We start from the raw sequence: 26,070 nt of genomic DNA on the forward strand, positions 1-26,070 counted from the left end.
TGTGGTTCACTTCTGTTGGGTCCACATGCCCTCATAATTGCATAAGCCATTTACATCCAGACTTCCCTATTGTTATTTCACTTTCTCAGAACACCTACTCATTGAGGATCCTCTCTTCCAGTCCTGCCTTGTCCTAGGCTTGTTTGGATAAGTAGCTAGCCTTTCTCAATAACATTCACTGAATATCTCCACACATTAACAGGAGCCTGGATTGGACCTAAAAATAATTATTATAGCCTCTAATTATAGAATGTTTACTGTTTGCCTTGTGCTAAGCTAAGCCCTATACAAGCACAACCTCATTTTATCTTGACAGTGACACTCTGGTATATAATCCATATCACTCTGTCATGGTGGTCATTTCATGACTTATAGGTGTATCAAATCACCACACTGTTTACTTTAAATATATACAGTTTTACTTTTGAGTTACACTGAATATAGCTAAAGGAAAAAGAAAAAAGAATAGTTGGAGTAAAGGTAAAAGACAATAATATTCAAGATAAAATTAGTGCAGGCAAGATATTGAGACTTATACTTACTACTTAACATACAGAGGGAATCCGAGGCTCAGAAAAATTAACTAAGTCGTCAAAGATAGTGCTGCTAAAGAAGTCCTGCCTGGCTTGAACCCAGATCCAGTTCTAAAGTCCAGGCTCCACATCACCATTTCTTCCAGGAGAACCTGCTTCTAGAAGTGAAGCCTTTTCAAACTATATTGAAATCCCACACGTGATTGGCCAATTCTTAGTGCAGGTATAAATCCTCCCAACCTCTCCTTTCTTTACAATTGCCTCTTCGATGGTGACATTTTTCTTTATTATATTGTTCTGACTTTGCTGAATGTGAAAGAATTTAACTTTCCAAAGTGTAATTTTAATATGCCGCATTCTAGTATGGCAAATTACTATTATGAAAAGTGTGCTACTTGGAAACTTCAAGTAGCCTTCTGGAGTAACTTGTAATTATAATGAATTGGGTTGATGTTATGTGCATTTTTATTGTATATAATTTAACAACTATGTGATGACTATCTAATTATGGTCTATAGTTCACAAAGTAATAGTTTACAGCAATCTTTCCTCAGTAGAAGTTATACTTCCATATAAGGTTCTTGTTTTATGTCTGCATACAAGTGGCGTATTACTACAAAATGTGCATACAAATAAAGCCTTACAACAAAAAGAAAACACTCTAGAAGCATAATCTGTTTTAGAAACATATTTTCCAAAATTGGCAGGGAAAAAATACATCCCTTAAACCAATCAAAGTAAACAATTCATTAAAATATTTTTGTCCTGTCAAGCATTGTAAGAAATATCCTGGCAATAATTGTGAGAGAAAAATACATTATTCAAGAATAAATCAGAAAAAAAAAAGTAAATTTTTCTACCTCTGCAAGATGCACTGGGCATGCGAGTCAATCATTGCATCCCTTAAGCACTAAGTCAAGGAACAGAGACAACAACAAAGGAAATCTTGTTGACTCTATCTTCAGACGACATCCTGAGCCCATCCACTGCTCACCACCTCCATTGGTACCTTCCTGTCCAAACCACCATCCTCTTCACCTGGATCACTGCAGTAGCCTCCCAACGGCTCATCTGGCTTCTTCCTTCCCTCTCCTACAGTCTGTTGCCAACAAGCAGCCAGAAAGACCCTGTTATAACCAAAGTCAAATCGGATTCCTTCTTTATGTAGAGGCCGCCACTGGCTTTCTTTTCTCTGAGAGGAAAAGCTGAAGTTGTTACAATGACCAGCAAGGCCTTACCTACTCTGGCCTCCAGGCACCTCTCTGACCTTGTCCTCTATTATTCCCTCCTCCCTCTGACCCTGACATACTGGCCTTTCTGCTTTTCCTCACAGATTCCTGCCTTTAGACCTGGGCTACCTCTCCTTTTTCCTGAAGTGTTACTTAGTCTTTCTCTTTTCCTCATATGTCACCATTTCAATGAAGCCACCCTGGACAACCAAAATTAATAGCAATCTACTCTGCCATGGCAACCCACTCCAGCATTCTTGCCTGGAGAATCCCAAGGACGGAGGAGCCTGGTAGGCTGCCGTCTATGGGGTCTCACAGAGTCAGACACAACTGAAGCGACTTAGCAGCAGCAGCAGCAGCACCCTGCCAATCAGTTCCCAAATGCCCCAATCTCCTGTACTCTGCTTTATTTATTTCTCCATAGTTTAAGCCACCTTTTCACATACTTTAGAATTTACTGGTTTACTGTGTTTATTGGCTGCCCCTGGTAGCTTAGTTGGTAAAGAATCCTCCTGCAGTGCGGGAGACCTGGGTTTGATTCCTGGGTTAGGAAGATCCCCCATAGGAGGGCATGGCAACCCACTCCAGTATTCTGGAGAATTCCTGGACAGAGGAACCTGGGAGGCTACAGTCCATGCAGTCGCAAAGAGTTGGACGACCGAGTCTTACACTTTCACATTCCTCACTGTAGTATTCAAGAGGGCAGGGTCTTTGTTTGTTCGTTGGTGTGTCACTAGAAACCAGAAGAGTACCTGGCACATAGCTGCTGCTGCTGCTGCTAAGTCACTTCAGTCGTGTCCGACTCTGTGTGACCCCATAGACGGAAGCCCACCAGGCTCCCCCGTCCCTGGGGTTCTCCAGGCAAGAACACTGGAGTGGGTTGCCATTTCCTTCTCCAGTGTGTGAAAGTGAAAAGTCAAAGTAAAGTCGCTCAGTTGCGTCCGACCCTTAGCGACCCCACGGACTGCAGCCCACCAGGCTCCTCCATCCATGGGATTTTCTAGGCAATAGTACTGGAGTGGCTTGCCATTGCCTTCTCCGTGGCACATAGCAGCCACTCAGATATTTGGCAAATGAATGAATGCTAAGATTACTCAGGCACATGCCTTTGTATTTCACTCTTTCTTTGCTTCCCCAAAATAGCCATATGCCAGCCCCTCTGAAATCTTGGATAATTCAAAGAGCTGTGCATTAAGAAATAGTCTAAAAACTTATTTAAGAAATTATAGCCATGTTATTCAGGGTTCTGACATTAATATTGAAATATTCATCATGACACATTGAAAGGTTCTCTGCCTTACTAAATTTTTGAAATAATTTATCATGCCAGGGACAGAATTAATTGAATTATTTTCTACTTTTGAATCAAGAATTCAACTGATTTGCTGTTTTTCCTAGTTTCTGGTGTGCTGTCATATATAAGCACAGATGAACTTTTAAAGGCTATTGTTAACTCCTCTATGTGACATTTTTCAGGCAGAACTGCCACAATTCCAGTGAGCAAATAGGATTCACCAGTATCTGAACCTCATTAAACCTAATTGTTAAAGTATAATGAGTCTTTAACTCTCAGCATGATAATCTCTCTAGAGGAAGAATTTCCTTGAATGATATGAGATCAATGAAATCTAAGACTACATTTTTTTCTCAACAAAGATTGACCATATGTCTACTATGATAGAATTATTGCTAGATGCTGGAGCCCAAAGATGAACAAAACCCAGCCCTTGTCCCAGAATGATTTAGTTTGGGGAAGGAAGCTAATAGGTAATTGCCTGATAAGTCTGTGATATGCTAAGTGCTATAGCAGTTTCATTGAAAAGTTCTGTGAAAACATCGAAGAGAATTTTTTTTTTCATTTAAACATGTCTATTAACCACCTCCAGCACTGTGGTGCTGGAGAAGACTCTTGAGAGTCCATTGGACAGCAAGATCAAACTAGTCAATTCTAAAGGAAATCAACCCTGAATGTTCATTGGAAGGACTGATGCTAAAGCTGAAGCTCGAATACTTCTCGTGACCATCTGATGTGACGAGCTGACACATTGGAAAAGCCCTTGATGGTGGGAAAGATTGAGGGCAGGAAGAGAAGGAGCTGATAGAGGATGAGACAGTTGGATGGCATCACCGAGTCAAAGGACATGAGTTTCAGCAAACTCTGGGGGACATAGCAAAGGACAGGGAAGCCTGGTGTGCTGCAGTCCATGGGGCTGCAAAGAGTTGGACACAACTTAGCGACTGAACGACAATATTAATCACCTGCTCATGTAGACATGAATAAGATGCAGTCTTCTGAGAGGTATTGATTATGTTATTCATGCTGATCCCACATGTGTGACTGAAAACACTGAATCTTGAAATGCCACTTGGGGAAAATGTCCAGTTATAACTGGTGAAACTTTTAGAGCACACCTTTTTTGTGGTGTAGTTACTGGACTCAGTGTGCCAGGCACTGAGCTTGGTGCTGCTGCATGGTTAGGCTCTAATCACTACATGTCTGCATGCCATGGTGGACTGGCTACGAGGAGTTCTGGGAAATAGTGCAACCAAAAAAAGCACCCCAGACTTGTAACTAGTCTTATTCAAAATCTCTCCTTTGTCTGATTCTTGCACAGTGTTAAAAGTTTTATATAAAAAGGCTGAATGCTTCATAAATAATTTAAAATTTGAATGCTATTAGGGTGAGAGTAAAAAATTAAGAAACACTAAGGAATACTTTTAGCCATCTTCCATGAACGTTTAAAAATTGAGAAACTGACCAAGGGATATCTGTGAGTTGAATATGTCATCACTTAATGAAGTAGCCAAAAGGACAAATTTGTATTACATTCAAGTGTATGAATCCTATGTCCAATGATGTATTACTAAGTGCACAATGGTATACTTAGCTATATGTGAATATAAACTTGCTCTTATAACTATTAACATACTTGAAAATGACAATAATAAAATTTACACAATATAGTACTCACTATATATTAGGTACTATTCATATAGTAAGTAATTCAGTCATCTAAATGACCATATTAGGAACCAGGATTATCCCTGGTTTTTTACAGGCAGAGGAAAGCACAGTGAGTGTACTAACCCAAGGTTATTGCTAATAAGTGACATAGCCAGAATTTGAACCCAGGTGATCAGGCTCTTGGAATGTGAAGTCAAGTGGGCCTTAGAAAGCATCACTACGAACAAAGCTAGTGGAAGTGATGGAATTCCAGTTGAGCTGTTTCAAATCTTGAAAGATGATGCTGTGAAAGTGCTGCACTCAATATGCCAGCAAATTTGGAAAACTCAGCAGTGGCCACAGGACTGGAAAAAGTCAGTCTTCATTCCAATCCCAAAGAAAGGCCAAAGAATGCTCAAATTACCGCACAATTGCACTCATCTCACACGCTAGTAAAGTCATGCTCAAAATTCTCCAAGCCAGGCTTCAGCAATATGTGAACTGTGAACTCCCAGATGTTCAAGCTGGTTTTAGAAAAGGCAGAGGCACCAGAGATCAAATTGCCAACATTCGCTGGATCATGGAGAAAGCAAGAGAGTTCCAGAAAAACATCTATTTCTGCTTCATTGACTATGCCAAAGCCTTTGACTGTGTGGATCACAATAAACTGTGGAAAATTCTGAAAGAGATGGGAATACCAGACCACCTGACCTGCCTCATGAGAAACCTGTATGCAGGTCAGGAAGCAACAGTCAGAACTGTACATGGAACAACAGACTGGTTCCAAATAGGAAAAGGAGTGCGTCAAGGCTGTATATTGTCACCTTGCTTATTTAACTTCTATGCAGAGTACATCATGAGGAACGCTGGGCTGGAAGAAGCACAAGCTGGAATCAAGATTGCTGGGAGAAATATCAATAATCTCAGATATGCTGATGACACTACCATTATGGCAGAAAGTGAAGAGGAACTCAAAAGCCTCTTGATGAAAGTGAAAGAGGAGAGTGAAAAGGTTGGCTTGAAGCTCAACATTCAGAAAACAAAGATCATGGCATCTGGTCCCATCACTTCATGGGAAATAGATGGAAAAACAGTGGAAACAGTGTCAGACTTTATTTTTTGGGGTTTCAAAATCACTACAGATGCTGATTGCAGCCATGAAATTAAAAGACGCTTACTCCTTGGAAGGAAAGTTATGACCAACCTTGATAATATATTAAAAAGCAGAGACATTACTTTGCCAACAAAGGTCCGTCTAGTCAAGGCTATGGTATTTCCCATGGTTATGTATGGATGTGAGAGTTGGACTGTGAAGAAAGCTGATCGCCGAAGAATTGATGCTTTTGAACTGTGGTGTTGGAGAAGACTCTTGAGAGTCCCTTGTACCGCAAGGAGATCCAACCAGTCCATTCTAAGGGAGATCGATCCTGGGTGTTCATTGGAAGGACTGATGCTAAAGCTGAAACTGCAATACTTTGGCCACCTCATGTGACGAGTTGACTCACTGGAAAAGACTCTGATGCTGGGAAAGGTTGGGGGCGGGAGGAGAAGGGGACGACTGAGAATGAGATGGCTGGATGGCATCACTGGCTCTGTGGACCTGAGTTTGAGTGAACTCCGGGAGTTGGTGATGGACAGGGAGGCCTGGCGTGCTGTGATTCATGGGGTCGTGGAGAGTCGGACACGACTGAGCGACTGAACTGAACTGAACTGAACTGATCAGGCTCTAATCACCAGGTAAATTCTATGCTATACTACCACACAGGTAAGACAGCGAAATAAGCCATGTTCATGATTTAATTCGTAGCATATTCTAGTAGGGCCTATTTGTATTAAGTGGATGTTTGTACTCAGAAATGTGTTAGATAATATTCCATTGTTCCCTTTCTTTATCTATTCATCCATCAGTGGACTGGCTATTGTAAGTAGTGCTGCAGTAAACACTGGAGTGCATGTATCTTTTCGAATTACATTTTTCTCTGGCATAAAAAAAGAATGAAATAATGCCATTTACAGCAACATGAATGGACCTAGAGATTGTCATCCTGAGTAAGTCACACAAAGAAAGACAAAAATTATGTGAAATTGCTTATCAGTTTACTTCAGTCGCTCAGTCGAGTCTGACTCTTTGTGACCCCATGAACTGCAGCATGCCAGGCCTCCCTGTCCATCACCAGCTCCTGGAGTCTACCCAAACCCATGTCCATCGAGTCGGTGATGCCATCCAACCATCTCATCCTCTGTTGTCCCCTTCTCATCCTGCCCTCAATCTTTCCCAGCAACAGGGTCTTTTCAAATGAGTCAGCTCTTTGCATCAAGTGGCCAAAGTATTAAGAGTTTCAGCTTTAGCATCAGTCCTTCCAATGAACACCCAGGACTGATCTCCTTTGGGATGGACTGGTTGGATCTCCTTGCAGTCCAAGGGACTCTCAAGAGTCTTCTCCAACACCACAGTTCAAAAGCATCAATTCTTCGGCAATCAGCTTTCTTCACAGTCCAACTCTCACATCCATACATGACCACTGGAAAAATCATAGCCTTGACTAGATGGACCTTTGTTGGCGAAGTAATGTCTCTGCTTTTTAATATGCTGTCTAGGTTGGTCATCGCTTTTCTTCCAAGGAGCAAGTGTCTTTTAATTTCATGGCTGTAGTCACAATCTTCAGTGATTTTGGAGCCCAGAAAAATAAAGTCTCTCACTGTTTTCACTGTTTCCACATTTATTTGCCATGAAGTGATGGGACCAGATGCCATGATCTTAGTTTTCTGAATGTTGAACTTTAAGCCAACTTTTTCACTCTCCTCTTTCACTTTCATCAAGAGGCTCTTTAGTTCTTCTTCACTTTCTGCCATAAGGATGGTGTCGTTTGCATATCTGAGGTTATTCCGTTCTGTTCCGTTCCATTCTGTCACTCAGTGGTGTCCGACTCTTTGCGACCCCGTGGACTGTAGCCTAGTTTATTGTGGAATCTAAAAAAATTGGTACAAATTAACTTATTTATAAAGCAGAAATTAAGTCACAGATACAGAAAACAAATTTATGGTTGCCAAGGAGGAAAATAGGGGATGAGGGATAAATTGAAAGATTGGGACTAACATAAACACATTACTACATATAAAATATATAACTAATGAGAACCTACTGTATTACATAGGGACCATTTCTCAATACTCTGTAATGACCTATATGGGAAAAGAATCTAAAGAAGAGTGAATGTAAGTGTATAGCCAACTCACCTTGCTGTACAGCAGAAACTAACACAACACTGTAAATTAACAATTAAAATTTAAAAATTAATACAAATTTAAACAAAAATTGAAATAATGAAATGTGTTAGGGAAAATCACACATAATGTATAATCCTAGTTTGGAAAATTTTTGCTTGTCTTAATGTTTCTTAACTATAATACCATCCCAAAGTACTAAAATAACTTTCAAGAGTGACTCAGTTTATGCCTAACCAAAATATTGCTAATGATGAAACAGCAGCACCTCAGAAGTTTTAATTACCCATCACATAACGCGAGGCACACCCTGCTAATTATATCTCTTAATGTGAAGTTAGAAGTCCAGACTATGACACGTTTACTTTGCAAGGCAGAAGAATTAAAGGTAGTGTGAGTCCCTTGCTCTTCTGGACCTAGAACTTAAATACTAATTGATACCATTTTGAAGAAAACTGCTTGATGTTTTTATACTGCAGTGACTTTGCAAGCAAAAATTTTCGAGATTTTATGTGATTTTTTAAAAGTCAACTCAGATGTTTGGAATTTGGATTGCTGTACTTTTATTCTTTGGCAAATCACCAGGTAAGACTCATAGTTTATAATTTCTTTGAAACAGAGTATCTTGACATCTTAAATGTAATTGACATGGACTTTGAAATATTGGCTCTGTTTATATTTTATTCTTCATAAAATTATCTAAAGGATAATGCACCACTTTCATAATAATGAATCTGACAAGCATATGAAAAGCATCTATTTCCAATAAAATAAAAGTCACTGGACAGTCTTGTACTGGGCCTCCAGCTTCATCATTTAGTAGCTTTATAGCCTTGGACAAGTAATTTATCCATTGAAGTCTCAGTTTCTTTACTTCTAAGATGAGTATGTAGCAGTACATAGAGACTTACATATTTCCATTTTCAGTACCTGATTCACAGTTGCTCGATAAATGTTTGAATGAATGAATGATTAATGCTGATTGGAAACTCCACATTGATTTTTTCCCTTTGTGTCGTGATCTTACACATTAGCTCAATACTTATTGACTTCTGAACTTTATATTGTAGACTCCTTATGTATTAACATCACCGATGTAGTAGTTATTGGTTTCTTTTGTTCTTACCACCCTGTTTCAACACTGTATGTGTAAGCACAATAAAAGTTAGCTGATGCATTTTAGCCAAAATAGAATCAAAGGATTTCAGTGTGTTTTAGTCCCTGCTCTCCAGCTCTCCCTATGGAATAAAAAATAAAGGGATGGAACCCTTGTTAGTTTTAGTGTATGCCAAGAACAGTGCTCTCTTTTCCATGATTTTCCTACCCCAGGACAGTTCCAGTTGAATGCTGAAAGCAGATTAATGAGTTCCAGAGCAGAATTAAGAAGTGAGTCAAGTATGCCCTGGTCCATTTTCTTGTATTGTCATATCTCTTCTCAGTGGTATCTCCTCCGTCTAGAGTTCAGAGGCCTTCTTGCTATCTTTACTCCCAGCCCATCCCTCAAAATCGTCTCTGAATAAGGATCTGAATACATTTTTCTTTTAAATCAACAAATACAATCACCTACTATGTGCCAAGTACTGTGTTAAGCTCTGGAGACCCAGTTGTGATTGGTTAAGTTCCCTATCCATCGGAAATATGTGTTTTTCAAATATTTGCTTTTCAGTAGGGAGTGACTTCTGTTTAGAAGCTCACTGAATTAAGCACAAAGTATAAAATGGGAAGTACCAGAAGACTGAATACAAAGAGACTCTATTAAAAATTGAATAGATGTGATATAGTTTACAAAACAAATGTGATATGGACTCAGTTTTGAAATTATGGCAGGTAAGATATATATATGTATTAGAAATATATATAACCTAAATTTTATATAACTATTTTTAAAAAAGCATTTTACCTGGCAGCTAACTCTCTCCTCAGTCCCCTCCTTCCCCAGTTTAAATGTGATCCGTCATGCTCCTTCCTTGGTGTGCACACTGGACTTCTCTGCTGCTCTTGATTCACTTGGCTTAACCATGACCCTGATTAAATCTGACGCTTTGCAATGTTGTGAGTGCACTTGTACAGCTGAATGTGCCTGGAGAAAAACACATACCATGCTGACTGTCTCACTGTGAAATCATGGTTATTAAACTAAAGTGGAGCATGAGTCTGCCAAGCCGTCATATTCGGCTTCCCTGGTTGTTTCATTTTCCCAGGCTCCTGGGTTACTTCATTCTTCTCCCTTCTTCTCCCCTCTACTCAAACCTCCAGTGCCTTCCTGTCCACTAATACTCTTGGCCAATGGGCTTGTTTCCTATTTCAAAAAGAAAATAGAAATAAAAAGAAGAGCCCCTTCATAAATTCTCAGTACCACACTTATCCAGTTACCTGAATGTATTTCTATAGTAAAACTTATGTGTTCACATTAAGTGGAATAAAGAATATATATATATATATATATATATGGACCCATTTTTTTCTGCCACATGAGTTTGCTGAAAACTAAAAAACAAAGGAAAAAATAAAAACCCCACTCTTTCCCTCAAAGACCTTTAGATTTTGAATCTGCAGACTAAGGTGCTGTGGACCTGCCTCTCCCCACACCCCCAACCCTGCTTCTTCAGTTTCATTCAGGGCAGCCTCGTCGTAATTATTCATCATACCAGGTGTGCTTGTACTTCTTCTTCCCTCTGCCTGGAATGCCTCCCAGGAAATCCATGAAGTTTACTCCTCACCCGCTCCAGGTATGGATTCAAATGGCACTTTTCTTAGCTAGGTCTTCCCTGGCCAATCTATTTGAATTATAACCCCTCCTGACATACACACACATGCACCTTCACCCCGTCATGTTTTGTGTTTCTCCCAGCACTTGCCACACTTCAACATATACCATATTTTATTTATTCTTCTTCATTGCCTGTCTTCTACCCCCCAACTAGGTTACATACTCCATGGGTGCCTGAGCTACTTTTTCCACTGCTGAGTCCTCAGTGCTGAGAACCACCCCTAGCACATAATAGGCACTCAGATAAATACTTCTTGAATAAATTAATGAGCCTATTTTCCAGCTTTTCTATGTCATTGAAAAAGGCTGTACACAGTACCATAAAGAGAAGACTCATTTAGAAAGTGGAAATTAGGGAATCTGGTTTCATCTCTTCATGGCAAATAGATGGGGAAACAATGGAAACAGTTCAGTTCAGTTCAGTCGCTCAGTCGTGTCCGACTCTCCACGACCCCATGAATCACAGCACGCCACGCCTCCCTGTCCATCACCAAATCCCGGAGTTCACTCAAACTCATGTCCACAGAGTCGGTGATGCCATCCAGCCATCTCATTCTCGGTCACAGACTTTATTTTCTTGAGCTCCAAAATCACTGCAGATGGTGACTGAAGCCATGAAATTAAAAGACTCTTGCTCCTTGGAATGAAAGCTATGACCAACCTAGACAGAATATTAAAAAGCATAGAGATTGCTGACAAAGATCCGTCTAGTCAAAGTTACAGTTTTTCCAGTAGTCATGTATGGATGTGAGAGTCGGACCATAAAGAAAGCTGAGCACCAAAGAATTGATGTTTTTGAACTATGGTGGTGAAAAAGACTCATGAGATTCCTTTGGACTGCAAGGAGATCAAACCAGCCAATCCTAAAGGAAATCAGTCCTGAATATTCATTAGAAGGACTGATACTGAAGCTGAAACTCCAGTACTTTGGCCACCTGATGCGAAGAACTGACTCATTGGAAAAGACCCTGATGTTGGGAAAGATTGAAGCCAGAAGAAGGGGACATGAGTTTGGACATGACATGAGTTTGGACAATGAGTTTGAGCAAGCTCCAGGACATGACATGAGTTTGAGCAAGCTCCAGGAGTTGGCGATGGACAGGGAAGCCTGGCGTAGTGCAGTCCCTGGGTTCACAAAGAGTCAGACCTGACTGAGTGACCGAACTGACTGAACAGAGGTGGCTCAGCAGGTAAAGAGTCTGCCTGCAATGCAGGAGACAAAGGAGACATGAGTTCCATCCCTTGGGTGGGGACGAACCCCTGGAGGAGGAAATGGAGGAGGAAATCCACTCCCGTATTCTTGTCTCAGAAATCCCATGGACAGAGGAGCCTGGTGGACTACAGTCCATGGGGTTGCAAAGAGTCAGACATGACTTGCCAATTTATGATTTCTTAGCCAATTAAAGCTAATTTCATATAATTATATAATACAGGAGCTATATTTCAGATGCTCCTGTAAAGAACTTTTAGGTCAAAGAGGAAACAAAACATTTCAACTGAAAAATATAGCAAAATATGACTCGAGAATAGAAGAAACTATAAAAGAACAATTAACATTGAAAGAAAATTTTAATTAATAAAAATAGAGGTTAATGCATTAGAAAAACAGGAAGAAAACAAAATAATTGATAAATTTACGTGGTGGTTGCTTCATAAAAGTGAAAAAAAAATGAAGCCACGATGGCAGTTTTAAATAAACAAAGGGAAATAACCATGGATGTGAAAGACATTTAAATGATTACATTTTGTATAAATTTATGCTAAGAGAACTGAAACTCTGTATCAAAGTAAATCCCAGATAAATGAACATTTAAAAGTAAAAGAGTAAAACAAAAATATTATGAAAACAGAGTGAGATCGTTAATGATCTTAGAGTGAGTATGGTTTTTCTAAACAAGAAAAAACTCCAAAGCCATAAAGGAAAAGATGGATTATGTTGTTGCATAAAATGCAAACTTCTATATGACAAAAAGTAAAATCTGTTAAACAAAAATATATAACAACTAGAATGTCTTTGCTAAATATCTGAGAAAGGGTGTAAATATTTTTAACTGTTCAAAGAGTTTTTAAACATAAATAAGGAAAAATAACCTTTTAGGAAAATGTGCATAGAACATGAAAATCTCACCCGTTAGGCAATGTGCAAATGCCAGAAATACACAAAAAGATGTTCAAGTGTATAGGTAGTTAAATAAATGCAAACTAAAATGGCAAAAGTTGGTGCATATGGAAATTTAAATGTGCATACCCTTCAGCAGGAGATTTTATTGTTCCCCCTTATTTACTCCTCCGCCGCCCCAAAAGGGTTCCACAGAGCCACCTTTGTCCACAGGACACCGAACGGCAGAGAATAGTGCCAAGTCTGAAGGCCTGCTTGAAATCTGCCTGGTTTGGCTGTTACATACATTTCCTCGGCCCCAAGAGTGCCGAACAGCGTCTGTTCCTTAAGCTTGGATCCTGGAATAAAGAAGACTGATAGCTCAGAGCCACATCCAGCCTAACACCATTGCAGTCAAAATACAACATGAATAAGAAATGAACTTAATTTTTATAAGCCAATGAGATTTGGAAATCATCTGTTACCACAGTGTAACCTAGCAAAAGCTAATTGACGACATACCTCCCAGTTCTATTTAGTGATAGATTGACGTGCATTATGGTTCATTTTTGCTCATGAAACATTGAACAAAGTGATCACCTTTTCTAAGTCTTGCTTTCATCACTCATGACACACAGGGCTTAATCTGTTTTTGCTATTTTAATTATCATTAATATAAGACAAAGAAGCCAAAGTGGACGTAATTTGGTGAAAAAATACTCTTTAGTTTTGTGGCTTTTTTCTTACTACAAAGGTAATTTATATTCATTATTGAAAATTTGAGACCATAAATGAATAATATGTTGGAAAAAAACAAAAACCGTGCTAACACCATTGTTAATATTTTGGTGGAGTTCCTTTGAATTTTGTCTTTTCCCTCATACATTTTAAATGAAACTATATATTCCAAATAGTTCCCTTATCTGTCTTTTCCCACCAACACTATATCATTCTCACTTTCTTTAAAAGTTTCATTACAAATTCTCTGTAAACATTTAAATGGCTAGATATCTTTAATTCTATAATTTTAGAACTATATCCTTTGTTATTTAGGCTATTTAAATTACTAGCCCAATTTCAAGTTATTAATTTTATACCAAATGTATATTTTTAAAAACTATTAATCTTTCCATTTTTTTCCTAAATAGTTTTAATAGCTTATGATGTTGATAAGCTATTAGCTATTGTGTGTTAGTCGCTCAGTCATATCTGACTCTTTGCGACCCCATGGACTGTAGCCCGCCAGGCTCTTCTGTCCATGAAATTCTCCAGGCAAGAATACTGGAATGGTTGCCAGTCAAATCACATCTAATTTCTTAACCACATCTAATTTCTTCTACTTTTATGCCCTTTCTGTTGCCCTATGGGAAAAGGGCTTGATGACCAACACCCCTGGTAAGTTACAAACATAGAAAACACGCAATATTTACAATCTTCATTTTCAAACCCAAACTCTCTTTCCTTGACTGAATAACGTAGTCGAGAACTTAGAGTGCTGCAGTGGTGGGTGTGGGGGCGTGGGGCATGGAATGCAAAAACCAAGGCAGCTGGACTTTCTAGAAAAAAAGATAGTTGTATTAGAAAGCTATTATGCAATATGAAATCATTGGTTCAAATTGGAACTGAATGTATATGTGCTTTAAGAGGAAAAACAGAATGGATTCCAGGCAGGACGCAGCTCTGTTCTAGGGATATATTGAAGAAGGCACATGTTCACACTTCCAGCAAGAGGAAACAAAGTCAGCCAGAGAATCCTGGAGAACAGAAATGGCACACAAAAGGCATGATCTGCATGTGGAGCCAGATAAAGTGACACTGACCTGGAGGAATTCGTGTATTGTGAGAAGTAAGAGTTCATTTGAATATTCTCCTTTGAAGGGAATGGGTACGTGAACAGTGGAAGTGCGGAGAAGGAAACAGCATGCTAGCTGGCTCTGAAGGGAAGAAATACTTATCTAGTCATAGTAATATAAATTTGGTTTATTGATTTTCAATTTTTTTAGAGTCAGTGTACAGATAAGGCAGGGGCGATTTAATTATCGTCATAGAACAAGGACTGAATATTATCAGTCTTGACAGTATGAATGTAAAATTGCAGCGGACGGATATCAGAGATGGAAGAGAGGCAGCGATGCAGAGGCAGTATCTCTTCAAACTCTGTCTTGCAAAGGCATGGAGTCAAGTTATAAGGAACATGAGGTCTGGATCAAGACCTCGAAGATGACTATCTAAACTTACCGTGGAAGTCAAGAAATGAGCTGAAAACAGTGTTAGTGATTACATTGGAGGAGGAGTGGAGACACAGCGGAGAGCAGGCTGCTGAGCTGCTGTTCTCGGCTGCAGGTCACCCTTGCTGTGCAGCACTGAGAAATGTCAAACACGGTCCACCGCTTCAGTCCCTCCCAGAGGGGCCCTGTCAATGGGGACTCTAGGGGGACTCTAAGGCTCCAGGAGAAAGGGGGGGCTCCTTCCTGCTCACTTCTCGTTCCGGTCTGTCTGCCCAGCATTAGCTGTTCACTCCACGCAAACAACCAACCAGAAGCAGCAGTGGTTTGAAGACTTTCCTTGTGGCTCAGCTGGTAAAGAATCCGCGTGCAATGCAGAAGACCTGGGTTTGATCCCATGGTTGGGAAGATGCCCTGGAGAAGGGAAAGGCTACCCACTCCAGTATTGTGGCCTGGAGAATTCCATGGACTGTACAGTTCAGGGGGTCGCAAAGAGTCGGACATGATTCTCGGACATTCACTCTGCACAAGCAACCATCCAGGAGCAGAGCAGTAGTTTACATTTTCCTAATACTCCCAGAACCAGATGCAAGGCTGCTGGCTCAATGATGCCAGCCCCAGCCAGCTAGCACCCCCTCCCCAGTACCAACCCCGCCACCTCTTCTGTTTCTCTCACCAGCCCTTCTGCTAGGAGCCACTCCCTGCAGCTCCTCCTTTCCTCTTCGGGTCTCCAAAACCTGATTAGTAACAATGTATTGTATTAAACTCTGACAGTTAAAGTAACTAGAGTGGTTTCTGCTTCTTGCCCTGGATATCCAGGAAATAGATAGATTAACTAAATCCTCATTTATTATTGGAGCAAGTTAATAGATCATGTATGACTGACGTTGATAAATCAGAACCTAGTAGTGTAAGCACGTTATTTAGAGACATGGAGGTAACCATCTGAACTGCAGACATGTTTAAGTTGTTGCCTCTGGGAAGAGGGTTGGGTGTATGGGTGGGCAGGTGAAAGATCAACACATATTTTTAGTGTACACACACTTCTTCAATTAAAAATATGTTTTAATTTCCTCTCATCTATATTTATATTTAATATAAATGTGTTTAATTATATTTATATTAAATATAAACTAATAAACATACAATAAACATTACAATATATTTAATATATAATAAAATATATTAATTAATAAATATATCTCATCTATATTTACTATGGATTCTTATTCTTAGGGAATGAAGCAAAGCAAATTTTCCTAAAACTATGAAGTTAAAAAATAGTAGACTTGAAAATCGAGATTTATTTAGTATATTTTGGGAAGGGATGAAAGAAAATCCTCAAATTCAAGTCTTCAAATAGCTCTAACCAATAGTAATAAATAATCATAAATTGAATAAATTATCAATTTTTTCAATTGAATAAATCATAATTATAAATTAAGATCATAATTGAATAAGTTAAACTATCCTTCTGAAAAACAGTATGAAATAAAGTTTTTAAAGCATTTATTTATACAAAACAAAAAAAACAGTTGACCTGTTTATCCCAGGCCCACAGACCCCTGCTCTGGCAACCCCCGGTCTCTTCTCTGTATCTATGAGCTTGATATATCATTGTTATCTGATTTGTTTCATTTAGCACAATACCCTCGAGGTCCATTCACGTTGTTGCAAATTGCAAGATTTCATTTTTTAATGGCTGAATAATGTTCAAATGTATAAATGTATATTCTACAATTTCTATTCATCAGCTGATGGAAACTTAGATGGCTTCTCTCCTTTTGCTATTATAAATAATACTAGAATAAACATGGGTGTGCATGTGTCTTCTGAGATTCGTGTTCCTATTTTCTTCAGATAAATACCCAGAAATGGACTTGCTGGATCATATGGTAGTTTTGTTTATTTATTTGAGGAGTCTCCATACTACTTTCCATAATGGCTGTGGTGGTGATTTGTTGTGTCTGACTCTTGTGACCCTATAGACTGGAGCCCACCAGCCTCCTCTGTCCATGGGATTTCCCAGGCAAGAATATTGGGGTGGGTTACCATTTCCTTCTCCAGGGTATCTTCCCGACCCAGGGATCAAACCTGTGTTTCCTGAATTGCAGGCAGATTCTTTACCGCTGAGCCACCAGGGAAACCTATAATGGAATGGGATATAATAAATGGAAACTCATTTATATTCCCACCAACAGTGCATAAAGGTTGCCTTTTCTCCACATGATGCCAACACTGGTTATTTTCTTTATAACAGCCATTCTAACAGGTCTGAGGTGATATTTCATTGAGGTTTTGATTTGTATTTTCCTGATGATTAAGCTGTGGGCCTGACATGTATGGCCTTTATTGTGTTGAGGTATGGGTTTCCCAGGTGGCACCAGTGGTAAAAAACCCACCTGCCAAAGCAGGAGATTTTCCATGTATTATTGAATTCTGTTTGCTAAAATTTTGTTGAGAATTTTTGCATCGATGTCAATCAGAAATAATAGCCCCTAAGTTTGAGTGAACTCCGGGAGTTGGTGATGGACAGGGAGGCCTGGCATGCTGTGATTCTTGGGGTTGTGGAGAGTTGGACACGACTGAGCGACTGAACTGAACTGAACTGAAGTTTCTTGTGGCATTCTTGTCTGATTTTGGTATTCAGGGTATTACTGGCCTCATAAAATGAATTGGAAGAGTTCTCTTCTCTGGTATTTTTTGGATGAGTTTGAGAAGGACTGGTATTACTTCTTCTTGGAACGTGTGATAGAATTCACCAGTGGAGTCATTTTGTCCTTCTGTTTCCTGGGAGCTTTTTGACCACTGATTCAATCTCCTTAGTAATTGATCTGTTCAGGTATTCTATTTTATTATGATTCGGTCTTTGTAAGTTTGTGTTCCTAGAAATTTATCCATTTCTTCTAGGTTGTCCGATTTGTTAGCATATAATTGTTCATAGTGGTTTCTTACGATCCTCTGTATTTCAACAGTGTCAGCACTGGCTTCTCTTTCAGTTCTGATTTATGTTTTTCAGTCCTCTCTTTCTTTCTTGGTGAGTCTAGCTGAAGGCTGATCAATTTTATCTTTTCAAAGAACCAGCTTTTAGTTTTTGTGTTCATCTATAAATGAAAGTGTAAGGTCATAGTGAAAAATGAATTAGAGTCACAATGAATGAAAGAAATGATCAAGACCTAGTTTCCCCCAAACCTCCTTGGACTGCAAGGAGCTCCAACCAGTCCATTCTGAAGGAGATCAGTCCTGGGTGTTCATTGGAAGGACTGATGCTAAAGCTGAAACTCCAATACTTTGGCTACCTCATGCGACGAGTTGACTCACTGGAAAAGAGTCTGATGCTAGGAGGGATTGGGGGCGGGAGGAGAAGGGGACGACAGAGAATGAGATGGCTGGATGGCATCACTGACTCTGTGGATGTGAGTTTGAGTGAACTCCGGGAGTTGGTGATGGACAGGGAGGCCTGGCGTGCTGTGATTCATGGGGTCGCAAAGAGTCGGACATGACTGAGTGACTGAACTGAACTGAACTGAAAGTGAGCTCCAGAAAGAAGAAACAGTTACAACTGAAAGAAACTTTGTTCTCATTTATACTCTCTGAAGGGATTCCTAAGTGGTGCTAGTGGTAAATAATCCACCTGCCAATGCAGATAAGAGCCACAGGTTTGATTCCTGGTTGGGGAAGATACCCTGGAGGAGGGCATGGTATCCCACTCCAGTATTCTTGCCTGGAGAATCCCATGGACAGAGAGGCCTGACTGACTACAGTCTGCTGCTGCTGCTGCTAAGTCGCTTCAGTAGTGTCCGACTCTGTGCGACCCCACAGACAGCAGCCCACCAGGCCCCCCCGTCCTTGGGATTCTCCAGGCAAGAACACTGTAGTGGGTCACCATTTCCTTCTCCAGTGCATGAAAGTGAAAAGTGAAAGTGAAGTCGCTCAGTCGTGTCCGACTCTTAGCAACCCCATGGACTGCAGCCCACCAAGCTCCTCCATCCACGGGATTTTCCAGGCAAGACTACAGTCTGTATGGTCTCAAACAGACACAACTGAAGCAACTTAGCACGTAGGCATACACTCTGAAACATTTTTCAGACTCCTGCTGTGTGCCAGGCATGGTACTAGGCTCTGGAGACACAAAGATACCTTTCATCAAGAGTTATAAGTCTTAGAAGAAAAAGAAGACCCTCAGGGAAGACATAGTATCTGATCTTATGTCTCTGGCTCATTTTAACAAGGACTATCCTGTGTAATAGTTCATTTAATCTTCATAACCAGGCTGTGAGGTAAGTGGAATTATCTCCATTTTACAAAGAAGGAAACTGAGACTCAAAAAAGGTAAATAATTATTCAAAGTCAGGGATGTATCATGTCAAATCTCCTACACTCTTATCTGCGATACTGAAGTCCACATGGTCATAGCTGTGATATGGAGAAGGGGTGGGAGGGGAGGTGGAAGGGAAAGCATTTTTTGAAAAGACTCTCCCTGAGTCACACTTGTTTAAAGACTAATTTCAGTAAACCCTCTTAGGGTGAAACACAGCTGTTCTCTGGGCCTGGTTCCTATAATACTAATACTCTATCTTTTAGCTGCAGGGGAAGAAGTTTGCTATGAAAGGGTGGGATGCTTTAAAGATGGTCTGCCATGGACTGGGACCTTCTCAAGACAGTTTGCAGGGTTACCCTGGTCTCCAGAAAAGATAAACACTCGCTTTCTGCTCTACACTAGACAGAATCCCAAAGTCCATCAGGTAAGTTAACTCGCTGCCTTTACACACATATTATTCTAAAATAGAAGAATATATTATTCTATTCTGGTAGAAACTCTTGAGTTAAAGGAAAGCATTTCTTTTTAGTGTTGTGAGCCAGATATTTCTCTCATTATCTGCCCTGGTATTTAAAAACAAAGATTGCTCTGAAAACGTGTTTCATATGGATAAATTTGATATTTCGTTCAGTTAATATATTAATTGAGAACCTTCCACACTGTAAGACTGCTGCTGCTGCTGCTAAGTCGCTTCAGTTGTGTCTGACTCTGTGCGACCCCATAGATGGCAGCCCAACAGGCTCCTCTGTCCCTGGGATTCTCCAGGCAAGAATACTGGAGTGGGTTGCCATTTATTGTAAGACTGAAGAAGCAGCAATACCTATTATGTACTAAATTGAATAAACAAGACAGTGTCTTAAATTTATTATACTAGGAGAAATGAGATATGTAACCAAATAGTTTTACTGCAGCACGATTTGGGTCTGTGATGTAAGATAGCAGATCAAAGACTTTGAGAACAGAGAGAGGAAGGGATTACCTTCCCCTTGGGAGTGGGGATGGGAACCAGGAAGAACTTTGAGGAGGGTTTGAGGTGTGTCCTGAAGGAAGTGCAAGGTTTTCAAAAGCAAAGACAGGGAAATGGTGTGAACACACACATAGAGAGAGACAATAGGGGGTGTTTGATAAATGACACCACTGTTGGATTAGACAAGGCAGAGAGGAAGTCTTCAAATGCCAAGTGAGTTAGAAACACAATTTTAGAAACAATTTGTATAATTCCTTCCTGGGGAGATGGGCTATTACCCTGGGAGCCATGAGGACCCAGTGTGAGTTTTTAGGAGGCTTTAGGACATTTAGTACTCTTGCATAGAAAATCCCATGGATTGAGGAGCCTGGTAGGCTGTAGTCCATGGGGTCGCTAAGGGTCGGACACGACTGAGTGACTTCACGTTCACTTTTCACTTTCACACATTGGAGAAGGAAATGGCAACCCACTCCAGTGTTCTTGCCTGGAGAATCCCAGGGACAGGGGAGCCGGGTGGGCTTCCGTCTAAGGGGTCACACAGAGTCGGACACGACTGAAGTGACTTAGCAGCAGCAGCAGCAGGACATTTAGCTGCAGTGTACTTCCTGGCCTGGAGTTGGGAGAGTAGGGGTTTGGGGGTGGGGAGAGGAAGGCACTGCCAGACCGTTTAGTCCCGTGCTGTCCAGTCACTAGCCACATGTGGCTCTTGAAATAAAGTTAAAAATTCAGTTCTTCAGCTGGGCCAACCACATTTCAAGTGCTCAAGGGCCACACATGACCAGAGGCTACTGGGTTGGATGGCACAAATATAGGACATTTCCATCATCACAGTGAGTTCTATTTGACAGCACTGAATAAAAGCTATAGTGCGATTTGGATCAGACACAGGAACTAACCTGAGCCAGAGTAATGAGAGAGAGTACGTTAACAGAAACTGACATGCCAAACACTATCAACTGTCCTGAGATCTCACATATGCATGATAGGGAGAAAAATGACCCTCTTGTCTGAAAAATTTAGGGCAAAAGAAAAAGTTCAATTTTTTGACAAGTGAAGTTGGTTTAGACTATTGGAGATGTTAGTCGTACAACTTGGCAGGCGGTTTGGAGCTGCAGAAATACATTCAAAATCTTTTACCCATAGGTGAAAGTTGAAACTCAGAGTGCTTGAGATCTCAGGGGAGAGAACAAAGCATGATATGAGACCCAGGTGGAGCATCTATATTTAGGGGGCAGGTGGGAAAGGGGCCAGGGAAGGAGCAAAAATCATCTCCAGTCTTTACCTGCATCTATATCCTTGAGGCTTGCTTTCCACCAGACCCGTCACATGCAGGGCAGGTCTCACCAGCCAAGACAGCCTTCTTCTAAGGCCTTCACACCTTGCAAGCATAGCTGTCTACTTACCAGACCCACACATACATATGTACACATAGCTCTTCACTGAAACATACCATCTGCTCTATAGATTATGGCTCTAGTGAGAACAAAGAAGAAAAGACAAGACTTTACTTTGAGTACAGAGAAACTTATAAAGAAAATGTCTTCAAAAGTTTGATTTCTGTAACTGTCAAAAAGCAAAGAGAAAAATATTACCCAGCTGTAGAAAGGAAATTAAATTCTAATAGATCATACAATATCTTGCAAATGTTTTGCTAAATTGAATATGTATGCCAGACACAAAAGGACAAATATTATATGATTCTAGTTATATAACATACCAAGAATAGTCAAATTCATAGAGACAGAAAGTAGAATAATATCGATAGTTACTCGGGGTCAGGGGAGGGAGTGATGGGAGTTACTGTTTATTTTTATTTATTTATTTATTTATTTTGTTGTTGTTGTTGTTTTGTTTTTTAAAAAGACATTTATTCCACTGCAAACTATCGAGTCTCATTAAACACATGTAACACTGTCATTTGAAAAGGTTCTTCAGTGGTTATGGTAGCCAGTTTAAAATATGACGGCTAATGTTTAGAAAAACTGAATTTTCTTTCTTTTTTTAAATTTTTTTATTTATATTATAAACCACGAGCTCCCCATCAAAAGATGGGAACTGCTTTTGTTAATTCATATATATATATATATATATATATGACTGTATCACTTTTCTATACACCTGAAACAAACACAACACTGTAAATAAAATATAGTGCAATATAAAATAAAAATAAGTAACAGATCTTTGGGGCTTTACACTGAGTTAGAGTTCCTATCAGAGGGATAACAGCACCACAGCCGCGCTGAATCCTCATGAAGGAGGCACACGAATAACTGGGTCACAGGAGTTACAGGAATGAGAGCTGCTCATTTCCCAGAAACGACAGCTCACAGAAAACCAGCAAAGGCACGAGATACAGACCATTCACTTATGAATGTGTAACACTCAAGAAAGTCCACATCACTCCTACAACATGTCGAAAGTGCCTCAGAATTCACACAATACCAACTTTCTCATGGTTCTGGTTAAATTCCATATACCAGTTTATAACAAATGGCAAAATCTGTAACTCTGTTCAAAGTTTTAAAAGATTACTTAAGAATAGTTTCTTGTATTTCTATGCCACCTTTATAGTTCTCGTTTCTCATTTCTTAATTAGTAAATTCAGCGTGCAGGTTCTATCCCAGGCTAATTTATACACTTCCGGAAGGAACGGCCTCTTAAATCCAATTGGGGAGCCCCCAATCACGTCAGATTCGTTTCACATATGATAATATACATGTTTCAATCCATTCTCCCAAATTAATTTGGGAGTTACTGTTTAATGGGTACAGAGTTTCAGTCTGAGATGATGAAAAAGTTCTGTAACAGTGGTGTTGCTTGCACAATGATGTGAATGACAGTGCAAGTCGATTTTACTCTCAATGATGGAAGAAACAGTAATTTTATGTTATGTGTGTATGTTACCACATTTTTAAAAAATGTAATACAAATGTTTTGGGGCACCTCTATCCATTTAGGACTTTCAGGGTGAATTTTTCTGCTCAGGACTAACTGTATCCCCTGATGTTGACCCTCAGCCCTCATAGGACTTGCTGATCCTTTATCCTCTGGACAGAGACATGCACTAGAACTTTGTAGAGCACAGGCAGTAAAACAGAAGGTGATGAAGACCAGTCTTCAGGGAAGGCTGAGCCCAAAGGGCAGTGAAGAGAACATCAGAAAGCCAAATACTTTCCTAAGAAAGGGGCCATAAAAACATTGCTTTCCACATCTTTCCCACTCCCTTCCATTTGGAAAGACTCATGTGTGACAACACAGATGTGTACCCACATTTTGCAATAGATAGACACCTGAGGGCTTGCTGTTAATGTGGTTTTTAATAGCAGCTAGGTTGTAGACTGAGTCATGGTGTGATGCTAAAAGCAAGGATCATCACAGGTTTGACCCGTATGCTATACTGTATAAATTTGATTACCTTCGTTTATGAGAAAGAAGTAAATCATGCAGTAGCTTAGCAATTGAGGCTTAGCAATTGGGGAATTACCAAATAAGGAATTAGTAATCAAGGCTTAGGAATTGGTGAATTGTCAAGGATCAATTTGTTGATGTAAATGGTCTTCTGAGGTGTAGGTCTCAGCTACCTTTCTGGAAGAATAAAACCAACTTCTTTTTCCCATGAATCTGTGACTTTTTTTTCTTTCTTTCTTTCTTTTTTTATTTTTTAAATTACGAGAGTTTAGTATCCGTGACTTCTTAACCTTAAGTGACTCATTGCCATTGCTAGTAACTTGTGATGCCTAGTTGCGTAATTACAGCGGTTCCTGTGCCTGCAGCTTTTTGTCAAGGCTAGAACATGCCTGCTGTTGCTACTGCTGCTAAGTCACTTCAGTCGTGTCCGACTCTGTGTGACCCCATAGATGGAAGACCACCAGGCTCCCCCGTCCCTGGGATTCTCCAGGCAAGAACACTGGAGTGGGTTGCCATTTCCTTCTGGTGACTATTTTTGCCTCACTTATAGGATGGGTTGATTCCATGTCAGTTAGGCTCCATGACCGCTCAAAGATAAGAATGTTAAGAGAAAACACCCCAGCACCCAGCTAAACATCAAAACATCAATACTCTACTCTTATCTGTAGATAGCCTGTTCTGTCCTGACACCGTTTTTACTTTCCGTCCTTGTGGCATCCAAGTTGTCTTCTTTTGATTCCATGATGTTGTTTGGGAGTTTCCCATTTTCTAAGTTAGTGTGTCATTTTAGAGTGGTGTGCTAGAATGAATGCACAGTTAACAAAGTTGTTTTGTTGCCTTTTCCTATGTTAATAAATCCTTAATGGCTTTTGTGTCAACGGAAAATGCTCGGATCCCATAATACTTGTCAGATCTCCATTCTGAGGCTTGTTCGAAGTCCCACTTTTTCAAACTATTCTCATGACAGTGGAAAACTATACGCACGTTTTCTACTAAATGACCTTTCCTAAATAGAGTTGTTCTGGTGTAGAAACAGGAATACAGTAGGTATTTAAGGGGCTCCAGCCAGAGTTGGAATGGGCATCGAGGTTTTAAATACAAAGATAAACAAACATCTTTGCACTTGGATTTGATTATTTAGCAAAGAAGTGCTTTCTAAAAAGCCCCAGTACAATAGATTTTATTATCTACCTCACAGATCCTTCAGCTGGTATGCATCCCATCAGGAGAAAGCACTATGATCAGATCACAACTTGAAAGCCCAGTGGTAAAGTGCACAGCTTTAGAGAGAGACCGTGTGGGTTTGAATCCTGCTCCGGGATTCATCAGCTGTAGTACTTTTGGAAAAGAGACTTCCTTTCTCATTACGCCCCTTCCTAACCTATAAAGTGCATACCTACCTCACAGCATTGAGAGGGCCAAATGAGCTACTCTACAGAGTACCTACAGGGCTTCCCTGGTGGCTCAGAGGGTAAAAAATTTGCTTGCAATGCACGAGACCTGGGTTCGAAGATCCCCTGAAGAAGGGAATGGCTCTCCACTCCAATATTCTTGCCTGGAGGATCCCATGGGCAGAGGAGCCTGGTGAACTTCAGAAGTCCATGGGGTTGCATAGTCGGAAACAACTGAGTGACTAACACTTTCACTCTTTCACAGAGTATCTATAATCCAGATAGATACGAGCTTTATCTGTATTATAATTATTGCCATTTGTAAGCCGGCTTGGGACTTTCTTAATTTGTTTGCTCACAGTATTGGAGAAACTTTAGTAAATTATATGATTAATTGTATATACTGTTAAACACAGGTAGCTAGTAATCAGCCATTCATTTCAGTTTCATGAGTATCTAAATTTGCTGCTTTTCAGTTTAAGATTACCATTGTGAAACTTGCTATTTGCTGATTTTAGCTTTTATTTTTTCTCTACTTAATTGCTTACATTTTTGACTTCTAATTTTTCTCTTAATAACAAAATCACTTAAATTAATAGTATTCTAAAGTCTTCAAGAGTTTTGTTATAAAAACTATCTAACAAAGTACAAGAAATACAAAACAATATTTAACACCATCACATAAAACATCTTCAATATGCTGTTGTGCTTCATGTGACAAGGATCTAACCTCTACTCCTCATTCATAAAGTGTGGTGGACAGTCTATTCTGCCACCTTTGGGATATGCATCTAAGTCTTGAATAAGGTAATTCTCATGAGTTATATTGACAACTGAAAAATGCTGTACAAAAGTAAGGCTTATTGAAATTGTAATTAAAACTGAGCCAACATTGTCTTACAAACATTACCTTAAAACCAAACTTTTTAATGTCTTTTCCTTATGATTAAATTGGT

The 26,070-nt window shown here is 39.8% G+C and overlaps 1 protein-coding gene across 1 annotated transcript in view; it reads left to right on the forward strand.

The window, feature by feature from the left end:
* The first annotated feature begins 14,178 nt into the window (after positions 1-14,178).
* Positions 14,179-26,070, forward strand: part of PNLIPRP3 (pancreatic lipase related protein 3) — a 34,020-nt gene continuing 22,128 nt past the window's right edge. The window contains exons 1-2 of the mRNA XM_088842535.1: positions 14,179-14,194; positions 19,609-19,769. Of these exons, the coding sequence (XP_088698661.1) occupies positions 14,179-14,194; positions 19,609-19,769 (177 nt within the window). The remainder of the gene's footprint in view (positions 14,195-19,608; positions 19,770-26,070) is intronic.

This window comes from Moschus berezovskii, chromosome 12, assembly GCF_049115385.1.
Source record: "Moschus berezovskii isolate FMDL1 chromosome 12, NW_MosBer_1.0, whole genome shotgun sequence".
In the NCBI taxonomy this organism is placed as follows: domain Eukaryota; kingdom Metazoa; phylum Chordata; class Mammalia; order Artiodactyla; family Moschidae; genus Moschus; species Moschus berezovskii.